At 31.8% G+C, this 25,210-nt stretch overlaps 1 protein-coding gene across 1 annotated transcript; it reads right to left on the reverse strand.

Annotated features, from left to right (window-relative positions):
- Nucleotides 1-1,823: 1,823 nt before the first annotated feature.
- On the reverse strand, nt 1,824-4,352 carry LOC139841514 (protein unc-13 homolog). The gene is made up of 6 exons (XM_071831728.1): nt 4,272-4,352; nt 3,242-3,377; nt 3,061-3,152; nt 2,503-2,955; nt 2,122-2,308; nt 1,824-1,957 (listed from the first exon to the last, which is right to left on the reverse strand). The coding sequence occupies exons 1-6, from the start codon at nt 4,350-4,352 to the stop codon at nt 1,824-1,826; spliced, it is 1,083 nt and encodes a 360-aa protein (XP_071687829.1).
- Between the last annotated feature and the right edge of the window lie 20,858 nt (nt 4,353-25,210).

Consider the following 25,210-nt stretch of genomic DNA (forward strand, 5'->3'; position numbering starts at 1 on the left):
GCAACAGGTAAACATGGATATAGATGGCAGTATGGATAATAACGGTTATATCCGGTAAGCAGAAAATGAAAATAGTTGTTTACTTTTTTATGCCAGATGAATTGACTGAATGATGTAAATTACCTTTTTAACCTTGAGAACAAAAATATGCATATAGGTAAAGGACATGTTTACTAATGACAAAATAATATTTACTTTTTATTTATTTTTATTCGGCTATTATACATACACACTTATAAATAATGAAATATAATCAAATCAAATCAAACAATAATAATAGTAAAATAGTACTCCGTAATATTCAATAATCATGATCAATAATAATAAATATCATCCAATAATAGTTCTTGAAACTCCACGATGCGTTAAATTTCTCTTAAAAAGTGTTTAATTTCTCTGAAAAGTGGTCTTTGGATTTTTTTTATTAATTAAGAGCATATATAACCAAGGGTATGTAAGGAATAATACGGCTGTATGGGGAGTAGTAGGGAAATTCTGGTGACCGAAACAGGCATCGACTCAGTTGGAATTATTTATTAAGGTGTAAGTAAACACATGATATGGGTGACCGAATAAGTATTCCAGTCAATTAAGCCCATTAATGTGTTAGTAAACAGGCCCTCAGATACGTCTTGTTTTGGACTCTTTTGCAGGTGGATTCTAGTGGCAAAACGACGCCGTATTAAAATTTTATATTTTTGTAAAGGGTGATGATATGTACACAACCATTTTTTACACATACGCAACCAAACATGCTTTGATTGTGTATTTGTAAAAAGTGGTTGTGTACATATCACTTCCCTTTTGTAAATACCAGTAACTTTTTTATTATTACGAGTCAATAACCTCCCAACAATTTTTAATCTTTCAAACATTTTTTTAAACTTTGAACGCACACGTTCGACACGAATTTTTATAATATTTATAAAATATTTATTCTTAAAGTTCAACTCACAACCTCTTTATACTTTTGGTTGCAAAATTCGCTATTTGAGAATTAATCGTTCGGAATTTTGAAAGGATTAATCAACAATTCGGAATTAATCGAATTATATGTATACATTTAAATATTAAATTTTAAAAATTATATGTGTAACTATATAAAAAAATTGTAAATATGAAGATAATTTTTAACATAATTATCTAAAGTTGTTAATTTTCCTTCAAAACTATAAAATTCCATTTTAAATTCATGTTAAATGTTAATAATTTTTTACTCTGACTGACTTTAATTACCAAATTCGATTTTGATCCATCAATTGGTGTTGACCGTTTAATTTAAACGGATTTTTGAAAATCGAAACTGATTGCTCCTAAAAATAATTAATGGACGAGTAATCGGGTTTTTTACAACACTTCTTTTAGCAACAAAAAATACAACTAGAATCACTTTTTAATTGAGTGTATTTTATATTTTACAAGATAAAGAAATTATCCTTAAAGCAAATAAGACTCGGATGTTGTGTCACGATCGCGCTCAAAAGAGTCATGTTGTGTTTCATGATTCTTAAAGCCGGCGCGATTCGTGAAGTTTCTACATCCGACACGTACAAACTTCCGTCGAAAACGGAGTTTGAGTCGAGGAAAATTAGACGGTATGTTGCGACTTCTGACACGTGTTTAGTGGCGGATTTGATGGTAGATCGAGTTTGGTCGAAGTATGAGGTGGGTAGTAATCGTGTATAAGAAATGAGTTGAGGGGTGATTGCTAGGTTTTTTTCAAATGATTTGAGTTGGGAAAGAATGTAGTGTAAAGTGTTGAGTCGAATGTAGAGCCGTTGTGTGCCACGACTAGTGGATGGTCGAGCATAGTTGGCTTGATCCTAAAAGCCAACCTCACTTGGGTTAGCGACACTACACGGTGGTGTCGCTGCCATTCTCCATAGTTTGATAAACGTCGAGTCACACCCACATCGTGTTAGATGAGGTAGTGTGGGAACATAGCTTTGTTTTGAACCTAGATAATGAAAAAAATGTTAAAAAAATTTCAATAAAAAAGGGTTGACCATTGTAAAACAATTATGACCATGATATAGGTATGAAAGAAATACGACTAATGATAATTTCACCATCAAAATTAATAAAATCGCAATAACGTATCGAAAAGTTTGAAGTTTTTACCACATGACGCAACAAAGTTAATATAGTCATGTAGAATATCCTCGATTGCATTAGCGAATTCCCGAATCAAATCTTCAGAAACTCCGATTGGGATCTTAAAGAAGGTGTCGATAGCATCTTTGGTTTGCCTCGTTAGCTCGAGAGCTGAATGTGCATAAGGCTCGCTTTTTGATGTAGGGTTCCATGTCTTTACACAAAGAAATGATCAATAGCATCAAATGGCAACAAACAGGTCATTTTATGAAACAAATTGTTTGAAAGAAATAAATACACTTAAAAAAATTATAAGTTCGATTCCTTTCGGCCCGTTACCCTTTTTAGCTACCTTTTTATTTAACCCGTTTTTAAGTAAAACAGAAACGAATTCAGGGATATATGTACCTCGGTTTCTTTGGCTGTATGAACCACATCTTTGGTAGTCTTCAAGCTTTCTTGAATCCATTGTCTCAAAAGCCTTAAAACGATTGAATCAACATCATAACGAACCATCTCCCTTACAACGGGTTTAGCAATATCCTTGCATGCTACATAGTCTTCAACCACCATATTAACCAATACTTTTTCGAGCTTGTCGGCCTGTTGAAGAACAGCAAGTGTCTCACTGCAAATTGTGGAGTTTTTCGTTATGAATTTCTTCAACAAATTTCCATAGCATGTGTGCAGTGTTACAGCTGCAATGCCAGCTGAAATCGGATGCCATTTCTTTAAAACCGAGCTAAACATGCTTTGCTCTCTCAGAGCCAATTCCTCGGTTCCTTTTGCAATTTGGATTAGTTTTTCTTTTTTTTCTTGTAATGTTATGGACTCATTTATCGAGTTTCCGTTATCCAACATCTGTTGCAAAAATTGTACAAATTAGTAAATGATACTAACATTATAGCCTCTACGGTTAGAAAATGTTCAACGAAACCAAAAGATGATGTGATGAAATTAGTTTACCTTTGCAAAAGCGCTCCTTAAAGAAGAACGAATATAATGATCAACCTTCTTTGTGAAAGTAGAACATTCGTCGTAATTTTCAATGGCAATGACTTTATGAACCAAAGGAAGAATGTTCTTCATTAAACTAACAGTTACTTTATTAATACTTTCATGGTAATCAAGCAAGCGGTTTTCGGACCACTTTTTTTTATCGAATTCAACATTGCTGATAGCATATTTGCGTATATAGGATCTCGTTTGACTTTCTTTGCATCACTAGCGACCTCACTTAGCATAGTTAATGTAGCGCAAAGCAGATCATTTTCAAACTTGACCTGTCATAACGACGAAACAAAAAAGAAAGTTTCATAGCTAAAATTGGTAACATTTCCATACAAGATCAAACATTCTATAGTTACAATTAGGATTTTGCTAATTGTTAATACCTATTTCCTTATGAGATAAGGCTTAGTGTATCAACATAATACTAGAAGTATCTAGCTAAAAGTGGGGGAGTGTTGCCGATTGATGTTTACCCTCGGGAAATAATCCATGCAGACCCGGTTCACAACTATAGGAACTTGTGGGGTGGCTTAATCAATCTTTTTTCCGCTAAGCGCTGAGCTACTAGCCGGATGACTTCTAGTGAGAGAAAGTACTATGTGAGAGAGAAAGGTGAAGTCTCTGCTCACAAGTTGCCAGAGTGTCTGAATGAATAAAATGACGACACAAGGGGTCTATTTATAGTGATAGATCCACCGGATAGTTCGGGGACACGTGTCAGATGATGATACGTTCTGTTATTCGTGATCCGAAATTTATGCTGAATGTGACGCTCTCCGGTCAGGACTTAAGCGCTAGGCGGCCTTCAGGGCTTACGCGTAACGGAAGCAGCCTGCACAGCGGAGAACGCTGGACGGATAGTTTCACAAAACTGTTGTTTTTAGTGTTCCTGATGCTAATTTCATGCGAATATTATGCCTTTATGCGTGTATACGATAGGATACACCATTAAGTCACCCTAGTTTAATGACTTAAGCATTTGAAAAAGGGTTAAGTTGTTAAACTTTTGCTAACGCATCCCAAACAAGTCTTCACATTTGCCATTTGCATCGGGGAAAACATTACAGGCATTAATGACAGACGAATTTTACTGACTTTGTGATGATTGTTTTTACATGGTTGAAACACTCCACGCGCCTCCAGCTGTAAAAAGCGTTTCGATGTACCCAACAGTTAAACTTGTCCATACACATGTCACGATCGTGTCCATGAAAAATGCATTGATGAATTCTTATATAAACCGCCATAACCTTTTACCTTCACTTTTTTACCTTTGTTCAAGATCCAAAAAGCATATACATTTCTGCACAAATCTTCATCGCTTTCTTCAAGCTTTATTCTCAACTTGTAAGGTTTTTTTCATCTTTCAAGGTTAGTTTTATTTCATCTTATTGTTATTTCTTATTCACTTTACCTTTTCATTTTATTACCATGACTTCTGCGTCGAGTACTGGCCAAGAAAACGTTGAGCTTTTTACTTCAGATACCACTGATCTTCCTGAGGTTAGCACGATAGCGTCATCCTTATCTGAGAGTCATTTTGACGGTTTGAAGATTGCTTTCCATCATTTAAACCAATACAATCATATACTTCCTACTGGCAATCAAAGGGCCAACAACCCCCCTGCTGGTAAAATTGCTTTATACGCTTTACAACTGACTCACGGTAATCTCCGTGTTCCTCTTACACGATTTCTTCTACGCATCCTTAGATATTTTAGAGCCTGTCTGAGCCAAATCCATCCCCATGGACTTCATAAAATTATTCTTTTTGAAATGTACTGCAATGCCTCCAATATAAAGTCACTCGTTAAAGTTTTTATCTCTCTTTTTAGAATTCGAACAATTAGCCAGTGTTGGCTAACCATTGACAATAAATGAAATACATATTTTGTTGGAAAAAATAAAGTTTCAAACTTGAAAGGCTGGAAGAGTCCATTTTTTTTTTGTTGACGAAGGAGTTATTCCGGAAGAGTATTCCGTTATCCGGAAATGGAAGTCTATAGATGCTGGCGTAGGAAAGGTTGTTAAGGTAACCGCCGCAGAGAAGTGAATAGTGAATCATCTTAAAGATCTCCGCCTTCCGCCCAGATTATATGAGAAGTATGAGGGGATTCTTGTTCTGTGTAAAGTGAGCCAGAAATGGCCAAGTACTTATGCGCCAGTACTCGACGCAGAAGCCATGGTAATAAAGTGAAAAGGTAAATTGAATAAGAAATAACAATGAGATGAAATAAAACTAACCTTGAAAGATGAAAAAAACCTTAAAAGTTGAGAATAAAGCTTAAAGAAAGCGATGAAGATTTGTGCAGAAATGTATACGCTTTTTAGATCTTGAATAAAGGTAAAAAAGTGAAGGTAAAAGGTTATGGCGGTTTATATAAGAATTCATCAATGCATTTTTCATGGACACGATCGTGACACGTGTATGGACAAGTTTAACAGTTGGGTACATCGAAACGCTTTTTACAGCTGGAGGCGCGTGGAGTGTTTCAACCACGTAAAAATAATCATCACAAAGTCAGTAAAATTCGTCTGTATTAATGCCTGTAATGTTTTCCCCGATGCAAATGGCAAATGTGAAGACTTATTTGGGATGCGTTAGCAAAAGTTTAACAACTTAACCCTTTTTCAAATGCTTAAGTCATTAAACTGGAGGGACTTAATGGTGTATCCTATCATATACACACATAAAGGCATAATATTCGCATGAAATTAGCATCAGGAACACTAAAAACAACAGTTTTGTGAAACTATCCGTCCAGCGTTCTCCGCTGTGCAGGCTGCTTCCTTCACGCGTAAGCCCTGAAGGCCGCCTAGCGCTTAAGTCCTGACTGGAGAGCATCACATTCAGCATAAATTTCGGATCACGAATAACAGAACGTATCATCATCTGACACGTGTCCCCAAACCATCCGGTGGATCTATCACTATAAATAGACCCCGTGGGTCGTCATTTTATTCATTCAGACACTCTGGCAACTTGTGAGCAAAGACTTCACCTTTTTCTCACATAGTACTTTCTCTCACTAGAAGTCATCCGGCTAGTAGCTCAGCGCTCAGCGGACAAAAGATTGATTAAGCCACCCCACAAGTTCCTATACTTGTGAACCGAGTCTGCAGGGATTATTTCTCGAGGGTAAACATCAATCGGCAACACTCCCCCACTTTTAGCTAGATACTTCTAGTATTGTGTTGATACACTAAGCCTTACCTCATAAGGAAATAGGTATTAACACTAATGACAGTCTAGCTTTAAGGTTTGTCATTAACATGCAGAAAAAACTTGTATGTTATGGTTACTATTGACTTTTTAATGACAGTTATCAAATTGTACAAGCAATGGCGAAATCAGAAATTTTTTTCACCCAGGGGGAATTTTATTTTTAAAACTTAGCAACTTTTTTGGATAAAATATGGATTTTTTGGCAAAATATGGAGATTTTTGGACAAAATATGGAGGTTTTTGGGCAAAATTTGAAGGTTTTGAGACAAAATATTGAGGCTTTGGGGTAAAAAAAAATCACTGGGGGCAAAATCGAAAAACCCAAAATTTTTACACTGAAAATTGAAAATCTACTGAGGGCGACTGCCCCCCTCTGTCCCTTAGTATTTCCGCCACTGTGTACAAGCATTTTCTGCACATTCACGATGGCCCTAAGGGCCGTCGTTAGCAAAATCATTAAAACTATTATGAAAGTTTAGTTATGTACCGGTCATAGCTTATTGTTCAAAAAGTACCCATGTGAAACACAAATTGTGTATCGGTCTTGTGATTCACAACGTAGGCCATGATTTCTTCATGAGCTCCAAAAGCTCATCAACTTCATCTAGAACATAAGTTTCATCTTTTAAGTCAAAAATGGACCGAAGAAGGGGCACATATAGGTTTACATTGAGCGGGTATCTGTCGGCCCAATGGTGTGATGACCCGGAAATTTTCGACCAAATTTAAACTTAACCTTATTATTATTCGACACGATAAGCAAAGTCTATTATGTTGAAGTCTTAACAAATTTTGAACTGTGTTCATGTATGCAATTACCCTTCGACTATTCCCGACGATTCACGAACAATTATTGTAAATAAATATGTATGTATGTATATATATATATATATATATATATATATATATATATATATATATATATGTGTATATATATATATATATACATATATGAACTCTATAAATAATTATTATGATTATTATTAATCTAATATAATATACAGATATAAAATTTGATACATTTAAATTTGTTATTATTAATACTACTAATATTATTGTGATTATCTTACATTATTGTCATTAGTTATTAGTATTAACATAATTATTATTACTAGTATTTGTAGTATTATTATTATTATTATTATTATATTTAAGATAGATATATAAATATATAAGATATAGATAAATACTGATACACATACAGATACGCGGTTATATACATGTATAATAAGAAATTTGTATTAATATTATAAAGATAATTATTATTATTATTATTATTAAAATTATTAATGCATTTATTATTAATACTTATTAAATTCATATAATTACAAAATCTGTTGTATATCATTGTCTAACCTGTCAAACGATCGATCAAATTGAAACCAGCTACAGATAAGGTTAAAAATCAGTAACTATCAAAGTCAGGCTTTATATTTTTTTTTTATATTTCCTGTCCTTGCGAATATAATTTCTGTCGACCTATTTTAGCCTTATAATTGATACAAATCAGTGATTAGTTTTACCAATAAGCTCACATTGTCAATTATCAATCCCAATTATCTGTTACAAATCTCAAATTATCGAATTTTTATCAGAAAAAGGGAAGAACACGATAGAACAGCCCTGTTCTTCATCTTTAATTCTAAAAGCTCGAATTCGAGTTACTTTTCAAAATGTATTAATTCAGATAAGTTAGTAATCATACGTATAAACTATCTGCAAAGTATGAATTCTCAAATCCTTATATCAAATTCGAATTTTGAAGGTCGAAGTTTTCTTTTAAAAAGTTAACCATCTGTTCATCACCAAATTCGAAAGAGTTTTGATGTTTTCTGCAAAATAGGTAATTTATAAAGTTTATATGAAACATTTGCAACATATTTCGTTTTATAATTTTTGTCCAAAACAGTTCCAAAATCGAAATCAATTATATATTTCTTTTTCTTTTTCAGTCGCTGAATACAGCACTTTTTTTTTCTTTATATATTTTGTTGTTGTTTGTTAATCAAATTATTTACATGTAATTGCTTCTATAATTGGCCATTGAATCCTAGAATCGATTTAGTAGTTGTCTGGAGGGTTAAAAGGATGATAGGTCGATAGAGTTAGTGAAGGAGATGATGAATAAGTCTGTAAACAGATACTAAATATAGATATATGATTCGCATTATAAACCAGAAAGACAAGCACAGCAGAATGGTTCAGAGGGTGAGCGGTTTAACGAGAGGTCGGAGGTTCGAGCCTCGTAGTGGGCATTTTTTTTACACCAAGCTTTTACAAGGGTATATATCTCTATTTTAATTTCTATTATTATTATTAGCATTATTATTAGTTATTATGATTATTATTATGGTTATTATTATTGTTATTATAGTTATCATTGTTATTGTTATATTATCATTAATATTGAAAATGTTAATGATAATAATATGATATACAAAAAAATATGAAATAAGTATGATAAGTAGAACTAAGTTGTAACATAAAGAATTTATAATATGAATATGAATGAAAATAAAAGATAAGTAGAATTGTTTACTAAAATATATGTGTATATATGATAAGTAATATGATTATATATGGTATAAAGTTTGCAAAATAATACGAAATACTATGATAGGTTAGTTTGAGGATTAGAATTTACGATGATTAAAAATGTATAGCCATACATAACATAAATAAATATATATATGTATAGAAAAATCATAAAAGTTTAAACTTTAAAATGAGTATTACTATGAACCTACTTTTGGTATATACCGATTATTATTAATTTAAGGTGTAAATCTTAATTATATATAAATTATGCATATATTAAAGTACAAAATATATTACAACCATAAATGAGAATTTTGTATAAAATAAATATATAGCTTAATATAGATTAATGAAACATTAGTAATATTACATATAAGTTTTAATAATCATATTAACATATTATATATAAATATTCATATATAATGACTTAAGTATTTTAAATTAATATAAACCAAAAATATATTAATATAACTATATAGATATTAATTATTGGAAATATATACACAAATTAAATATATAATATATAAACTAGGATATAATAAATAAATTTATTCGATTACAAGTATATGTTTTAATATATATACAAATGATATAGGTTCGTGAATCCGAGGCCAACCCTGCATTGTTCAATATAGTCATATGTATTTTTACTACAAAATACATTATGTGAGTTTCATTTGCCTTTTTACCCTTTATATTTTTGGGCTGAGAATACATGCGCTGCTTTTATAACTGTTTTACGAAATAGACATGAGTAAATGAAACTACATTCTATGGCTGGATTATTAAACCGAATATGCCCCTTTTTAGTCTGGTAATCTAAGAATTAGGGAACAGACACCCTAATTGACGCGAATCCTAAAGATAGATCTATCTGGCCCAACAAGCCCCATCCAAAGTACCGGATGCTTTAGTACTTCGAAATTTATATCATGTCCGAAGGAGGATCCCGAAATGATGGGGATATTCTTATATGCATATTGTGAATGTCGATTACCAGGTGTTCAATCCATATGAATGATATTTTTGTCTCTATGCATGGGACGTATGTTTATGAGAAATGGAAATATGAAATCTTGTGGTCTATTAAAATTATGAAATGATTATTTATGTTAAACTAATGAACTCACCAACCTTTTGGTTGACATTTTAAAGCATGTTTATTCTCAGGTACGAAAGAAATCTTCCGCTGTGCATTTGCTCATTTTAAAGACATTACTTGGAGTCATTCATGACATATTTCAAAAGACGTTGCATTAGAGTCATTGAGTTCATCAAGATTATTATTAAGTCAATTATAGTAAGATATATTACGAAATGGTATGCATGTTGTCAACTTTCAATGTAATGAAAGATTGTCTTTTCAAAAATGAATGCAATGTTTGTAAAATGTATCATATAGAGGTCAAGTACCTCGCGATGTAATCAACTGTTGTGAATCGTTTATAATCGATATGGACTTTGTCTGGATGGATTAGGACAGGTCGCTTCAGTTGGTATCAGAGCGGTGGTCTTAGCGAACCGGGTCTTGCATTAGTGTGTCTAACTGATAGTCGTTAGGATGCATTAGTGGGTCTGGACTTCGACTGTGTCTGCATGTCAAAAGTTTTGCTTATCATTTTTGTTGGAAATCATCTGCTTATCATCTTTAGGAAATTACCTGCTCATTATTTTTAGTCTAGACACATCTTACTGCAATTATTGCATGAATAGTGTATAGACAAAAATTCATATCTTAGCGTATCTATTACTGTAGACTTTATCTGACACGTTTCCTTAATTTCCTCCGTAATCTACGGGATCTTCTGTACTATATTAGATATTCTATATAATTAGAATATTATCCGATAACCGAAAATCATTTCATATCGAAAATCCTCTAAAGAGATGGATCCTACACCTAGCTTGGATTCCATTAGTTCCGGAAGCAATTTCGAGATGCGTATTGAAGTAGACTCTAAAGTCAATGAACCCGAAGTGTCTCCACCATTTAGCTATTTTTCTTTCTGGAGGAGATTGGGGTGGGTTCGAGACTTACTCACTTGATGGATAAATGAAGAAGGCGAGCTATACCGCGAACCAAACTTACCTCCTAACATCGGAGAAAATGATGTACTCACCGGTGAACCTATGCGCAACACTGTGTTCACCCTTCTTGCTAAAGTTTTCCACCTCGAAGGTCGCATGACTGAAATCTCAGAAAATATTCAACCTCTACTTCCGAATACCAATCGAAGGAGAATATTAGAAGAAGTTAGGGAACTTTGAATTGATAATCAAGATCTATCGAATCAGATGAGTGGGTGGATAGAAATGATAGAGGGTAGGATAGAAACCCTGACAAGAATGGTGCGTGATCTACAAACTATACTTACTACACCAACATCATCACCAACCTCAGCACCAACAACACTTGTAGCACCGATAGCAACAGTACCACCATCAGCAGCACAAGCAGCATAACCAGTACCAACCACAACAACATCATCACACGTCTCAACCTCGCAATCTATACCTCGAGCATAATCATCGTTCTATGAATCGTTCTACATAAACTATCTTCGTCCTTCATGGCGATTATATAATCTCTAATATTTTAGGGATTATGTACTATAGTTCTAGCCGAAAATCAAATGAGTTTAATATCATATTAACTCATTAAATCCATGATTACGTCCGAAGAAAATATATATGTTTATATGTTTTCATAAAGATTGTAATTAAAAATTATTTCGTACAAACTGTTAATGATGAAAATATTTTAAAGGGTAGGTAATACCCGAGGAATATTTAGATTTCACATTAATAAGTTACACTGTACATTCTTCGAATCTGATTCAACAGTCATTTACTATCCTGCTTACATTCACCGATATACTAATCCGTTCACCACAGAGTAACCATATCCATCCAATTTCATATTTGGATTTTGATTTATCAGAATCCAACAAGTGGCATAATAAAGAAAACATTTGACAAAATAAAATTTGTTAGAAACAAACAAATTAACTATGAGAAATTTTGTTAAGAATCCACGCTAACTGTTCCTAGCTAATTGCTCCCAGCTAACTGATTACACTTTATTTATCGCAATTTAATTATCGTAATTTACATTCTCGCAATTTTATTTATCGTCATTTAATTTCTGTTATTTACTTTACGCATTTTATTTATCGTCATTTAATTTCTGTATTTATTTTTCGCACTTTAAATATCGGGACACGTATACAAGGTTTTGACATATCATATCGACGCATTTATATATATTATTTGGAATAACCATAGACACTCTATATGCAGTAATGATCGAGTTCTCTATACAGGGTTGAGGTTGATTCTATAATAATATATATAATTTGAGTTGTGATCGAGTCTGAGACATGTACACGGGTCATGATATGTATTAATTAATTTGAATATTATATATTAAATTATATATGAATTATTGAACTGTTAACTGTGGACTATCGACTGTGGACTAATGACATTGAACAATTAAAATGAATTAAAATATTGATTATAACATATGAAACTAAACAATTCTTTAAGTTTGCCACTTGATTTCATCTTAAGCCTCATTTGTATCTTGACGATTACAAACTACGTTCAAACTTTTCGTGATCCTTGAAAACACCTCAATCAATGGGATGAACCAACCGCACTTCATCTACGGAAGAAAAGATTGATGCATATAGTTACGCACCTGAAAACACTCGAACCTTAGTAAACGTTTAACACGTATCTATGCTAACTCCTTTGGCGTTGGTATTACCAAAAATAACTTTGCAATTCCTTTTCAAGGTAGCAAATTTTGTCACAGCTCCAGCAAGCCAACTTCGACTTTTCATTCGAAACAACCTTATTATAATCTTGATATATATGCTTTCTCTTTTATTGTTATCGGGAAACCTTTCATAATCCACCAAATTACCATCAGCGTTTATTCATCTAAAAACGAAATTCTCTTGAAACCACCTCAGATTGATAACCAATGATTCAGATATGGTAGCATTAAATGCAGAGGAAACAGAAAAATGGTAGATGATCTAAACGGTCAAAAGTTTGATGATAAAGAAAGGAGTGTTAGGAAAACTCGATAGAAAATTTGGTACTGAAAAACAGATTGAGCAAACCATGAAGGAGACCAAGGCCAAATACAAGGACCATACCATATATTCAAAAAAATCAGGTAATTCTGGATCTGATGAAACCTTCAATGAATATCTAGCTCCGTAGTCATGTTAAAACCTTGCGGAAAAATTTTTCTTTATCAACCTTCGAACTTGGAAATTCCAAAATATCATCATAAATATCTTCAATATTTCTGAGGATATTTTCATAAGTATTTCCGTTCGAAATATTATACCTCTTCGTGCTTCCTGTGTTTCATTATATTGGAAACTTCTGTAAAATCTAAGCTTAATTTATGAATGAATTCTGAAGAAATGTAAAGAAATTGATGCATGAATTAGTATAATATAATGACACTTGATCAACTTGATTATATTACAGTAAGTCATGCTGAGTTTCTAAATGGGACATGATGATTCACAGATTATAACGTCATCATGTGCCATGTTACACGACTCTTACATTTTATCTGATATATAAACATATCAAGAACATATTTTCTTGATAGTTCTATCTTTCCCGGATATTCTGGTAATTTGACGAATCAAGATCGTGCTATTACCATTTCTTTCTTAGAATATTAACTATGTTCATTTCAAAATTTATATCTATGAATTCTGGACCGTTGCTCGCTTTACTAGAGGTCGAGAGGATAATAAAAAGGCAAAGAGATCCAAAATATAAGAGAAAATATAAAGCCCAATGACAACACCGAAATTACAAACCGTGGATATCAGTACGTATGGCAATATAAAGACACGGGAGGATTATAAATACAATAATCCCTAGAGCATAATAGAAATAAATAGATTCTTTAGGTGGGAGTTGGAAAAGAAGAACGATCATTACGATAGTTAGAATAAGAACAAGGATCAGAACAGGGTTAAGCATTATCATAAATCTTTTGAATTTAGGAATTGAGTATAGAAGTGGTGAAAACTAATGGAACGGAAAAAGGTAAATTTATAATGGAAAAATCAGACGTAGTAATCGAGGCAGATCACCGTATTTAATTATAGAGATCTTAATTCCCTTATTCGCCGAAGAATCAAATCTTTTAGATTTCGGAGATTTTCTTTAAATTTCTTGAATTCCGGAATTCAACCAAAACAACGTCAAAAGTTAAGACGGACCTTATTTTCTAAATTCAACCATGACTATGTCAAAAATTATGATACATCTTATTTTATAAAATCAACCATGATTATGTCATTGGTTAAGACGAACCTGCTTTTACTCATTTCATCCTTTTGTGATAGCTTCACTCGTACTCTTCGAAAAATCGAATCGTTTTATCTTCATTACTCAATAATGATAAAACTCTATTTATCAGCTCATATTCGTCAGGAAAACATATTTATTGTTAGCCATGACGACCCCACTCAAATTTCGGGACGAAATTTCTTTAACGGGTAGGTACTGTGATGACCCGGAAATTTCCGACCAAATTTAAACTTAATCTTATTATGATTCGACACGATAAGCAAAGTCTATTATGTTGAAGTCTTAACAAATTTTGAACTGTGTCCATGTATGCAATTACCCTTCGACTATTCCCGACGATTCACGAACAATTATTGTAAATAAATATGCATATATATATATATATATATATATATATATATATATATATATATATATATATATATATATATATATATATATATATATATATATATATATATATATATATATATATATATATATATATAAATACATATATGAACTCTATAAATAATTATTATGATTATTATTAATCTAATATAATATACAGATATAAAATTTGATACATTTAAATTTGTTATTATTAATACTACTAATATTATTGTGATTATCTTACATTATTGTCATTAGTTATTAGTATTAACATAATTATTATTACTAGTATTTGTAGTATTATTATTATTATTATTATTATTATATTTAAGATATATATATAAATATAAGTATATAAATATATAAGATATAGATAAATGCTAATACACATACAGATACGCGGTTATATACATGTATAATAAGAAATTTGTATTAATATTATAAAGATAATAATTATTATTATTAAAATTATTAATACATTTATTATTAATACTTATTAAATTCATATAATTACAAAATCTGTTGTATATCATTGTCTAACCTGTCAAACGATCGAGCAAATTGAAATCAGCTACAGATAAGGTTAAAAATCAGTAACTATCAAAGTCAGGCTTTATATTTTTTTATATTTCCTGTCCTTGCGAATATAATTTCTGTCGACCTATTTTAGCCTTATAATTGATACAAATCAGTGATTAGTATTACCAATAAGCTCACATTGTCAATTATCAATCCCAATTATCTGTTACAAATCTCAAATTATCGAATTTTTATCAGAAAAAGGGAAGAACACGATAGAACAGCCTTGTTCTTCTTCTTTAATTCCAAAAACTCGAATTCGAGTTACTTTTCAAAATGTATTAATTCAGATAAGTTAGTAATCATACGTATAAACTATCTGCAAAGTATGAATTCTCAAATCCTTATATCAAATTCGAATTTTGAAGGTCAAAGTTTTCTTTTAAAAAGTCAACCATCTGTTCATCACTAAATTCGAACGAGTTTTGATGTTTTCTGCAAAATAGGTAATTTATAAAGTTTATATGAAACATTTGTAACATATTTCATTTTATAATTTTTTCCCAAAACAGTTCCAAAATCGAAATCAATTATATATTTCTTTTTCTTTTTCAGTCGCTGAATACAGCACTTTTTTTCTTTATATATTTTTTTGTTGTTTGTTAATCAAATTATTTACAAGTAATTGCTTCTATAATTGGCCATTGAATCCTAGAATCAATTTAGTAGTTGTCTGGAGGGTTAAAAGGATGATAGGTCGATTGAGTTAGTGAAAGAGATGATGAATAAGTCTGTAAACAGATACTAAATATAGATATATGATTCGCATTATAAACCAGAAAGACAAGCACAGCAGAATGGTTCAGAGGGTGAGCGGTTTAACGAGAGGTCGGAGGTTCGAGCCTCGTAGTGGGCATTTTTTTTACACCAAGCTTTTACAAGGGTATATATCTCTATTTTAATTTCTATTATTATTATTAGCATTATTATTAGTTATTATGATTATTATTATTATGGTTATTATTATTGTTATTATAGTTATCATTGTTATTGTTATATTATCATTAAATACTGAAAATGTTAATGATAATAATATGATATACAAATAAATATGAAATAAGTATGATAAGTAGAACTAACTTGTAACATAAAGAATTTATAATATGAATATGAATGAAAATAAAAGATAAGTAGAATTGTTTACGAAAATATATGTGTATATATGATAAGTAATATGATTATGGTATAAAGTTTGCAAAATAATACAAAATACTATGATAGGTTAGTTTGAGGATTAGAATTTACGATGATTAAAAATGTATAGCCATACATAACATAAATAAATATATATATGTATAGAAAAATCATAAAAGTTTAAACTTTAAAATGAGTATTACTATGAACCTACTTTTGGTATATACCGATTAATATTAATTTAAGGTGTAAATATTAATTATATATAAATTATGCATATATTAAAGTACAAAATATATTACAACCATAAATGAGAATTTTGTATAAAATAAATATATAGCTTAATATAGATTAATGAAACATTAGTAATATTACATATAAGTTTTAATAATCATATTAACATATTATATATAAATATTCATATATAACGACTTAAGTATTTTAAATTAATACAAACCAAAAATATATTAATATAACTATATAAATATTAATTATTGGAAATATATACACAAATTAAATATATAATATATAAACTAGGATATAATAAATAAATTTATTCGATTACAAGTATATGTTTTAATATATATACAAATGATATAGGTTCGTGAATCCGAGGCCAACCCTGCATTGTTCAATATAGTCATATGTATTTTTACTACAAAATACATTAGGTGAGTTTCATTTGCCTTTTTGCCCTTTATATTTTTGGGCTGAGAATACATGCGCTGCTTTTATAACTGTTTTATGAAATAGACACGAGTAAATGAAACTACATTCTATGGCTGGATTATTAAACCGAATATGCCCCTTTTTAGTCTGGTAATCTAAGAATTAGGGAACAGACACCCTAATTGACGCGAATCCTAAAGATAGATCTATCGGGCCCAACAAGCCCCATCCAAAGTACCGGATGCTTTAGTACTTTGAAATTTATATCATGTCCGAAGGAGGATCCCGGAATGATGGGGATATTCTTATATGCATATTGTGAATGTCGGTTACCAGGTGTTCAATCCATATGAATGATATTTTTGTCTCTATGCATGGGACGTATGTTTATGAGAAATGGAAATATGAAATCTTTTGGTCTATTAAAATTGTGAAATGATTATTTATGTTAAACTAATGAACTCACCAACCTTTTGGTTGACATTTTAAAGCATGTTTATTCTCAGGTACGAAAGAAATCTTCCGCTGTGCATTTGCTCATCTTAGAGATATTACTTGGAGTCATTCATGACATATTTCAAAAGACGTTGCATTCGAGTCGTTGAGTTCATCAAGATTATTATTAAGTCAATTATAGTAAGATATATTACGAAATGGTATGCATGTTGTCAACTTTCAATGTAATGAAAGATTGTCTTTTCAAAAACGAATGCAATGTTTGTCAATTGTATCATATAGAGGTCAAGTACTGAAAGGACCCATTCATATACATTATAAACGATTCACAATAGTTGATTACATTGTGAGGTATTTGACCTCTATATGATACATTTTACAAACACTACATTCGTTTTTAAAAGACAATCTTTCTTTACATCGAAAATTGACAGGCATGCATACCATTTCATAATATCCACTATCCAACTATAAATTGATTTAATAATAATCTTTGATGAACTCAATGACTCGAATGCAACGTTCTTCGAAATATGCTATGAAAGACTCCAAGTAATATCTTTAAAATGAGCAAATACACAGCGAAAGATTTCTTTAACACCTGAGAATAAAGATGCTTTAAAGTGTCAACCAAAAGGTTGGTGAGTCCATTAGTTTATCATAATCATTTATTTCCATCATTTTAATAGACCACAAGAATTTCATTTCCAGTTCTCATAAATATACATCCCATGCATAGAGACAAAAATAATCATTCATATAGTGAACACCTGGTAACCGACATTAACAATATACATATAAGAATATCCCCATCATTCCGAGATCCTCCATCAGACATGATATAAATTTCGAAGTACTAAAGCATCCGGTACTTTGGATGGGGTTTGTTAGGCCCAATAGATCTATCTTTAGAGTTCGCGTCAATTAGGGTGTCTGTTCCCTAATTCTTAGATTACCAGACTAAATAAAAAGGGGCATATTCGATTTCGATCATTCAACCATATAATGTAGTTTTCAGTACTTGTGTCTATTTCGTAAAGCATTTATAAAAGCAGCGCATGTATTCTCAGTCCCAAAAATATATATTGCAAAAAACATTTAAAAAGGGAGCAAATGAAACTCACGCATATAAATATTGTAAAACAGTTAATAAAGCATTTACATGTATTCTCAGCCCAAAAACGTAAAGAGTAAAAAGGGCAAATGAAACTCACGCATATAAATATTGTAAAACAGTTAATAAAGCATTTGCATGTATTCTCAGCTCAAAAATGTAATGAGTAAAAAGGGAATCAAATGAAACTCACCATACTGTATTTCGTAGTAAAAATACATATAACGTCATTGAACAAGTGCAAGGTTGGCCTCGGATTCATGAACCTATATTAATTATATATATTTATATGTTGGTCAATATTTGTATAGCAATTTAGGTCAGGTCATAGTGTAATCCTATCCTATAGCTCGAGTCTGACTCTACAGTATAGTAACATGTTATATTACTCATGCTCAATTAAGATTCTAGTAAAAGGTGACGTGTGAAACAACGTAACACAAATGGTTTCATAATCATAAAATAGTATTTTAGGTTTTTTTTTTTTTTTAGAGAAAATCAACACAAAAAGTTAACTGAAAAGTTAACAGGAAAAGTCAAAGTCAAAGTCAAAAGTCAAAGGTTAAAGTCAAAAGTCAAAGGTCAAAGTAAAAATGAGGTCGCATGCAAATATATAATAACTTATACAAAAATAATTTTCGATCAAACATGACTAAACGGGCCACTTCAGCTATTTTTAGAAAAATTATCGGAACTCCGATTGATAAACGGCCAAAGATAAAAGTTACACATTATCAAAAAGATTAAGCATAAATATTACAGAAGTAAACTAAACCTAGACAACTCGTAGTTGCCAACGCGTTTTCGGCGTTTCAAAGTTAATTTTTCAGCTTTAATAAATTTACAAAAGTGACCGAGTAGACTACTTTGGAGATTTTTAGAAAATTCCTCAAAACTCGTATTGACAAACGGTCAAAGCCTGCAAATTCTCGTTACCACAAAGATATAACATGATTTTTGGCAAGAGTAAACACATATCAGGCCGACCATGACAACTGATACAAAACTGACATTTTTAAATAAAAAAGTTTCAGCTCTTTTTAGAATTTTAAAATGTGACCAAACCGTCAACTTTGATGATTTTTAGAAAAATCGTCGAGACTCGAATTGACAAACGGCCAGAGTTGTTTGTTAGACCTTACAACAAAGAATTCAGTGGTATTTTTTTTTATATATGAAACAACGCAGATCAGTGAGAATTTCAGTTTCCGTTTCGACATTTCATCAAAATTTGCAAAACTTCTTTTGTCCATAACTTGACAACCGTTCAACGAAACGAGACGTGCTTTATATGAAAATTCATCTACTCGACGAGTAGAATCCAAATAACCACTTTTTATAACCCAGAAAATTAGTTCACTAATTATCATCAGCAATTTTAATTACGAAATTAATTATGCAATTTGTTTATTTCATAACTTTCTAACCGTTACTTGGATTCACGTGATTCTTAAACCAAAATTCAACTATTTTTCGCTAGCTTTCCAACGACATGCATATCTTATACCTTATCTGTAACGACCCGGAAATTTTCGATCAAATTTAAACCTTAATCTTTATATATTTCCGACACGATAAACAAAATCTCTAATGTTGAGTCTAGAAAGTTTGAAATCTATATATTTGGATAATTAGTTACTCTGTTGACCAAGCCTGATGATTCACGAACATCTATGTGTTTATACGATATATATATTTAATATAATTATAGACGGGTTTTAAAAAAAAAAATATAATATCAAATGATTAACTTATTAGATACAATGTGTTTATGTTATGAGTCCCAAACAAATTTTTTTTTTTCTTTGTATATTACAAGTTTAATTCTTCATATCAATAATCTTCACTGCATACAAAAAATTTAACACTTTATAGTACTACATCAAATAATTGGTGCCCAGCTGTATACAACTATCCACACTGCAATAATTTATCTCTTTAACTAATTAGTGAATAAATCTATAAAGGCATACACATATTACTCCAACATACATATTATTCTAACATTCATAGAAAGAGATAGAAAGATAGAGAGATCAATCGTTAACCAAAATCACCTCTCCATTCAGCTACCTTTCACCCCGAAACCACCCTCAACCACCGATTACCCTATTCTATCTTCTTCTCGTTCGATGAGCCATCACTCTTATCACCTCAACATCTTGAATTACTTTTACTGCTACCATTATGTTGTGTTCATCACCAAGACAGTCCTATCATCGACTATCATTACAAACCACTACAAACCGCTTTCCGTGATCTCAAACACATTCGGACATCACCCTCACTACCACCTTAAACTTCTTTCTTTACTTTCCTTGTTCTCTATACTATCAAAGTATCAAGAAACCACACAACCAACTACAACCCACTTCGTTTCCTTGAAACCAAACCCAAAACCCAGTGACCCATATTGAGTGCTACTATGTCGGTTAGAACACACGCTCACCTCTCAACACAACTCCCATGCTTTTACCTATTTACCGGTATCATCTCCTTCTCTTTAATCGAACAGCCACCATAACCTGCTGCTACTACACGAGCTGTACCTGTTTCAGGTTCGAACACTATTAAACACCATGAAACTGTTACCACCTTACAACCTTCACCAAAACAGCCATCTCTTTCTTTTTCTCTCGTCTCTCTCTTAATTCGGTGCTTCTGTTTAGAATCATCACACGCACATCATCTGGTAACCAAAACAAATCAACACCCGAAACCCAAACACAATTAAATCAAACCATCTTTAAACCCCACAACGAAATCCACTTCGTTCCTCACCTTGTCCATGGTTTTCTTATATTTCATACTCGAACGTGACTCAACTCAAACACCACATGTTTCTTGTTTTCTGTTTGAAGAACATAACCACACCTTCATCTTCACAAACCCATAAACCCCCATCGAAAACCCTACTGTTGCTATTTTATTTCTACTTCTTCTAATACTCGATCGAACACTTTATCACCACTATAAACCACCATGGTTGTGATTAGAAGTCGCTGTAAAATCACCACTAAAGCAATCACCACTTCAAACCCCACCAAAACCCTACCGTTACGCTACGTTTATTCCGTTTTCTAATTTCCTTTTTCTACTTCTGTCTGGACATCATACATCACCACGACACCCTTGAACACCACCTGTTGACACCCCAAACCCTTGTAAACTGCTGCTACGTTCTTTCCACTGTTTTCAGTATGATGATGATGATGTACGGTTTGGGAATGGTGATTATAATTGAGAGAATGAAGATGAGAATTATTGAGGATAATATACTGAGATGATATAATAATATCAAATATTATGATAATATAGGAACCAGGATAATTAATCAATCAATTTAAGAAGTGGCAGACAAAAGGGTTGTTGAATTCGTACGTGGAGATGAAAGAATCAAAGACTGCTATTGCAAATTGCCGTCATAATTTTTTTATCAAAACAAAACAACGATTTTTGGATTGTACTATGTAATGGGTTTATTAACTTTTACTAAATGGGCTTGTGGATCGTTTTCCTGGATTGGACTCGTAATATTGCTAGTGGACCGAATATGGTTTGTATAGTTGGGCCGAATTTGAAACAAATTGATATATAGGTTATAGGATATAAATCGGGTTACAAAACAGAAAAACAAATTGGCTCAGCTGGTTTCGGTGTGTGTTGGGTTTAACAGGAGGTCCCGGGTTCGAGCCCTCCTCGGGGCATTTTTTTTATGAGAGGCTTTTAAGGTAGTTTCAATACCTAAAATTTTTATTATTATTATTATTATTATTATTATTATTATTATTATTATTATTATTATTATTATTATTATTATTATTATTATTATTATTTTCATTTTTTTTTATTTAACATTATTATTATAACATTAGATATAAATATTATTATAGAAGCAAGTAAGTTACAAAATAAATAAAATTATTAACACTATTATTTCTATTATTGTTATATTATTATTATACTAACCGACAAATATTTTTATATAAATAACTACATTTGATATATACAATATAACTATATTAACATTTTTGCTAACTATTTATTTAAAGTATATAAAATAGATATAAATAATTGAGTTATAAATGAAACTTATAAAATGTTAAATATAACAATTACATCACTAACAATGATATATAAATCTGTTCGATTACAACTGTGTATATTAATAAACATACAAATGATATAGGTTCGTGAATCCGAGGCCAACCCTACAATTGTTCAATGATGTTATATGTATTTTTACTACAAAATACAGTGTGGTGAGTATATAGCCCCTTTTAAACTTTAAATATTTTGGGCTGAGAATACATGCGCTGTTTTTATAAATGATTTACGTTATGGACACAAGTGATCAAAAATATATTCTACGTTGAGTTGTACCACTGGCATACTTCCCTGTAGCTTGGTAACTATTATTTACAGCGGTATTGTAAACGCGAATCCTGTTGATAGATCTATCGGGCCTGACAACCCCAACCGGACTGGACGACCAGTATTCAACGGTTGCACAGTACTTCATTTCGTGACTACACTTGGTACGGTGTAGTAAGATTTCATAATAAAGGGAATATGCGACGTGATTAAATGTTAAGTATGGTTACCAAGTGCTCAACCACTTAGAATATTTTTATTAAAATGTTTATATATGAAATCTTGTGGTCCATAGTTATAACACTGCTAGCATCAAACCTATATATCTCACCAACTTTATGTTGACGTTTTAAAGCATGTTTATTCTCAGGTACGTATAGAGTCTTCCGCTGTGCATTAGCTCATATTAAAGACATTATCTGGAGTCGATCATCGCAATGGGACCAACTGTTGAAGACTTCGTCCGGGAGGATTAGGACCGGTCCTTTCAGTTGGTATCAGAGCGTTGGTCTTAGTGAACCAGGCCTTGCATTAGTGTGTCTAACTGATAAGTTGTTAGGATACATTAGTGAGTCTGGACTTTGACCGTGTCTACCTGTCAAAAAGTTTTGCTTATCATTTCTAGTCGGAAACCATCTGCTTATCATCCCTAGGGAATTGCCTGCTTATCATTCTTTAGTCTAGACACGTCTTACTGCATCTAGTGCATCGATAGTGTATAGACAAAAATTCATATCTTAGTGCATCTGTAGACTTGCTTGTCATATGCCGTAAGTTCCTCTGTAGGCTATGAAATCTTTAGTATTATAGATATTTTATGAAGTTAGAATATCATCCTATATTCGAGAATCATTTCACATCGAAGATCCTTCTCATTCACCAAATTGCCCTCTTGGCAATGAACCAGAATCACTTACCGGCGAACCTGTTCGAGAAACCATTTTCTCCCTTATCTCTAGAGTATCTCGTCACGATTATATATTATCCCATATTTCGAATCTTGTTCATTCGCTCGCTCCAACCGCCAATCATCCGGGTGTACAAGCAGAAGTTAACGAACTACGCGCTCGTGTGACGGCTTTGGAGAATATGGTGCGAATGTTGCAAACACCAGCAGCAGCACCAGCAGCATAATCAGCACCACCATCATCAACGTCAACGGTATCCTTATTATCCCCAAATCACAACCGCGTCGTAAATCTCCACGTCACAAACTATACCTCAAGCATAATCACCGTTCTACGTATTGTTCTATCTACATAATTTTCGTTCTACATAACGTTCTACATTGGTTACCATCACTTTACATAACATTCTACATCAATTATCTCCGTTCGATATGACGATTATTTAATTTCTAAAGTTAGAAATTATGTAATCGGGTATTAACGATAAATCAAATGAGTTTAATATCTTATTGACTCATTAAATCCATAATTGCATCTGAAGAAAATATATATGCAAGTATATTTTCATAAAGATTGTAATTTAAAAACTCTTCCGTACAAACTGTTAATGATGAAAATATTTTAACGGGTGGGTAATACCCGAGGAATATTTAGAATTCACATTAATAAGTTTCACTGTACATTCTTCGAATCTGATTCAACGGTCAATTGCTATCCTACTTACAATCACCGATATACGTATCCGTTCATCACAAAATAACCATTTCCATTCAAATTTCATATTTGGATTTTTACCTATCAGAATCCAACAAGTGGCATAAAGAAGAAACATTGGACAAATTAAAAATTATTAGAAACACACGAATTAACTAATTGAAAATATGTTAAGGATTTCACGCTAACTGTTCAGGCTAACTGTTCCCAGCTAACTGATTAACATTTAATTTATCGCAATTTACATTTTCGCAATTTTATTTATCGTCATTTAAATTCTGTTATTTACTTTTACGCACTATAAATAACGGGACACGTATGCAAGGTTTCGACTTATCATATCGACCCATCTATATATATATTTCGGAACAACCGCAGACACTCTATAAGTGAAGGTGGGAGTTGGCTATACAGGGTCGGAGTTGATTCCAAAATATATATATACTTTGAGTTGTGATCGACACCGAGACCGGTACACGGGTCACGATACGTATTAATGTTATATAATAAATTATATATGAATATGTTGAACTATTGGACTGTTGGACTGTTAATTTTGGACAATTAAAATGAGTTAAAATGCTGATTATATATATATGAAACTAAACAATTCTTCAAGTTTGCCACTTGATTCTATTTTAAACCTCATTGGTATCTTGACGATTA

Source organism: Rutidosis leptorrhynchoides, chromosome 4 (genome assembly GCF_046630445.1).
Source record: "Rutidosis leptorrhynchoides isolate AG116_Rl617_1_P2 chromosome 4, CSIRO_AGI_Rlap_v1, whole genome shotgun sequence".
NCBI lineage: Eukaryota > Viridiplantae > Streptophyta > Magnoliopsida > Asterales > Asteraceae > Rutidosis > Rutidosis leptorrhynchoides.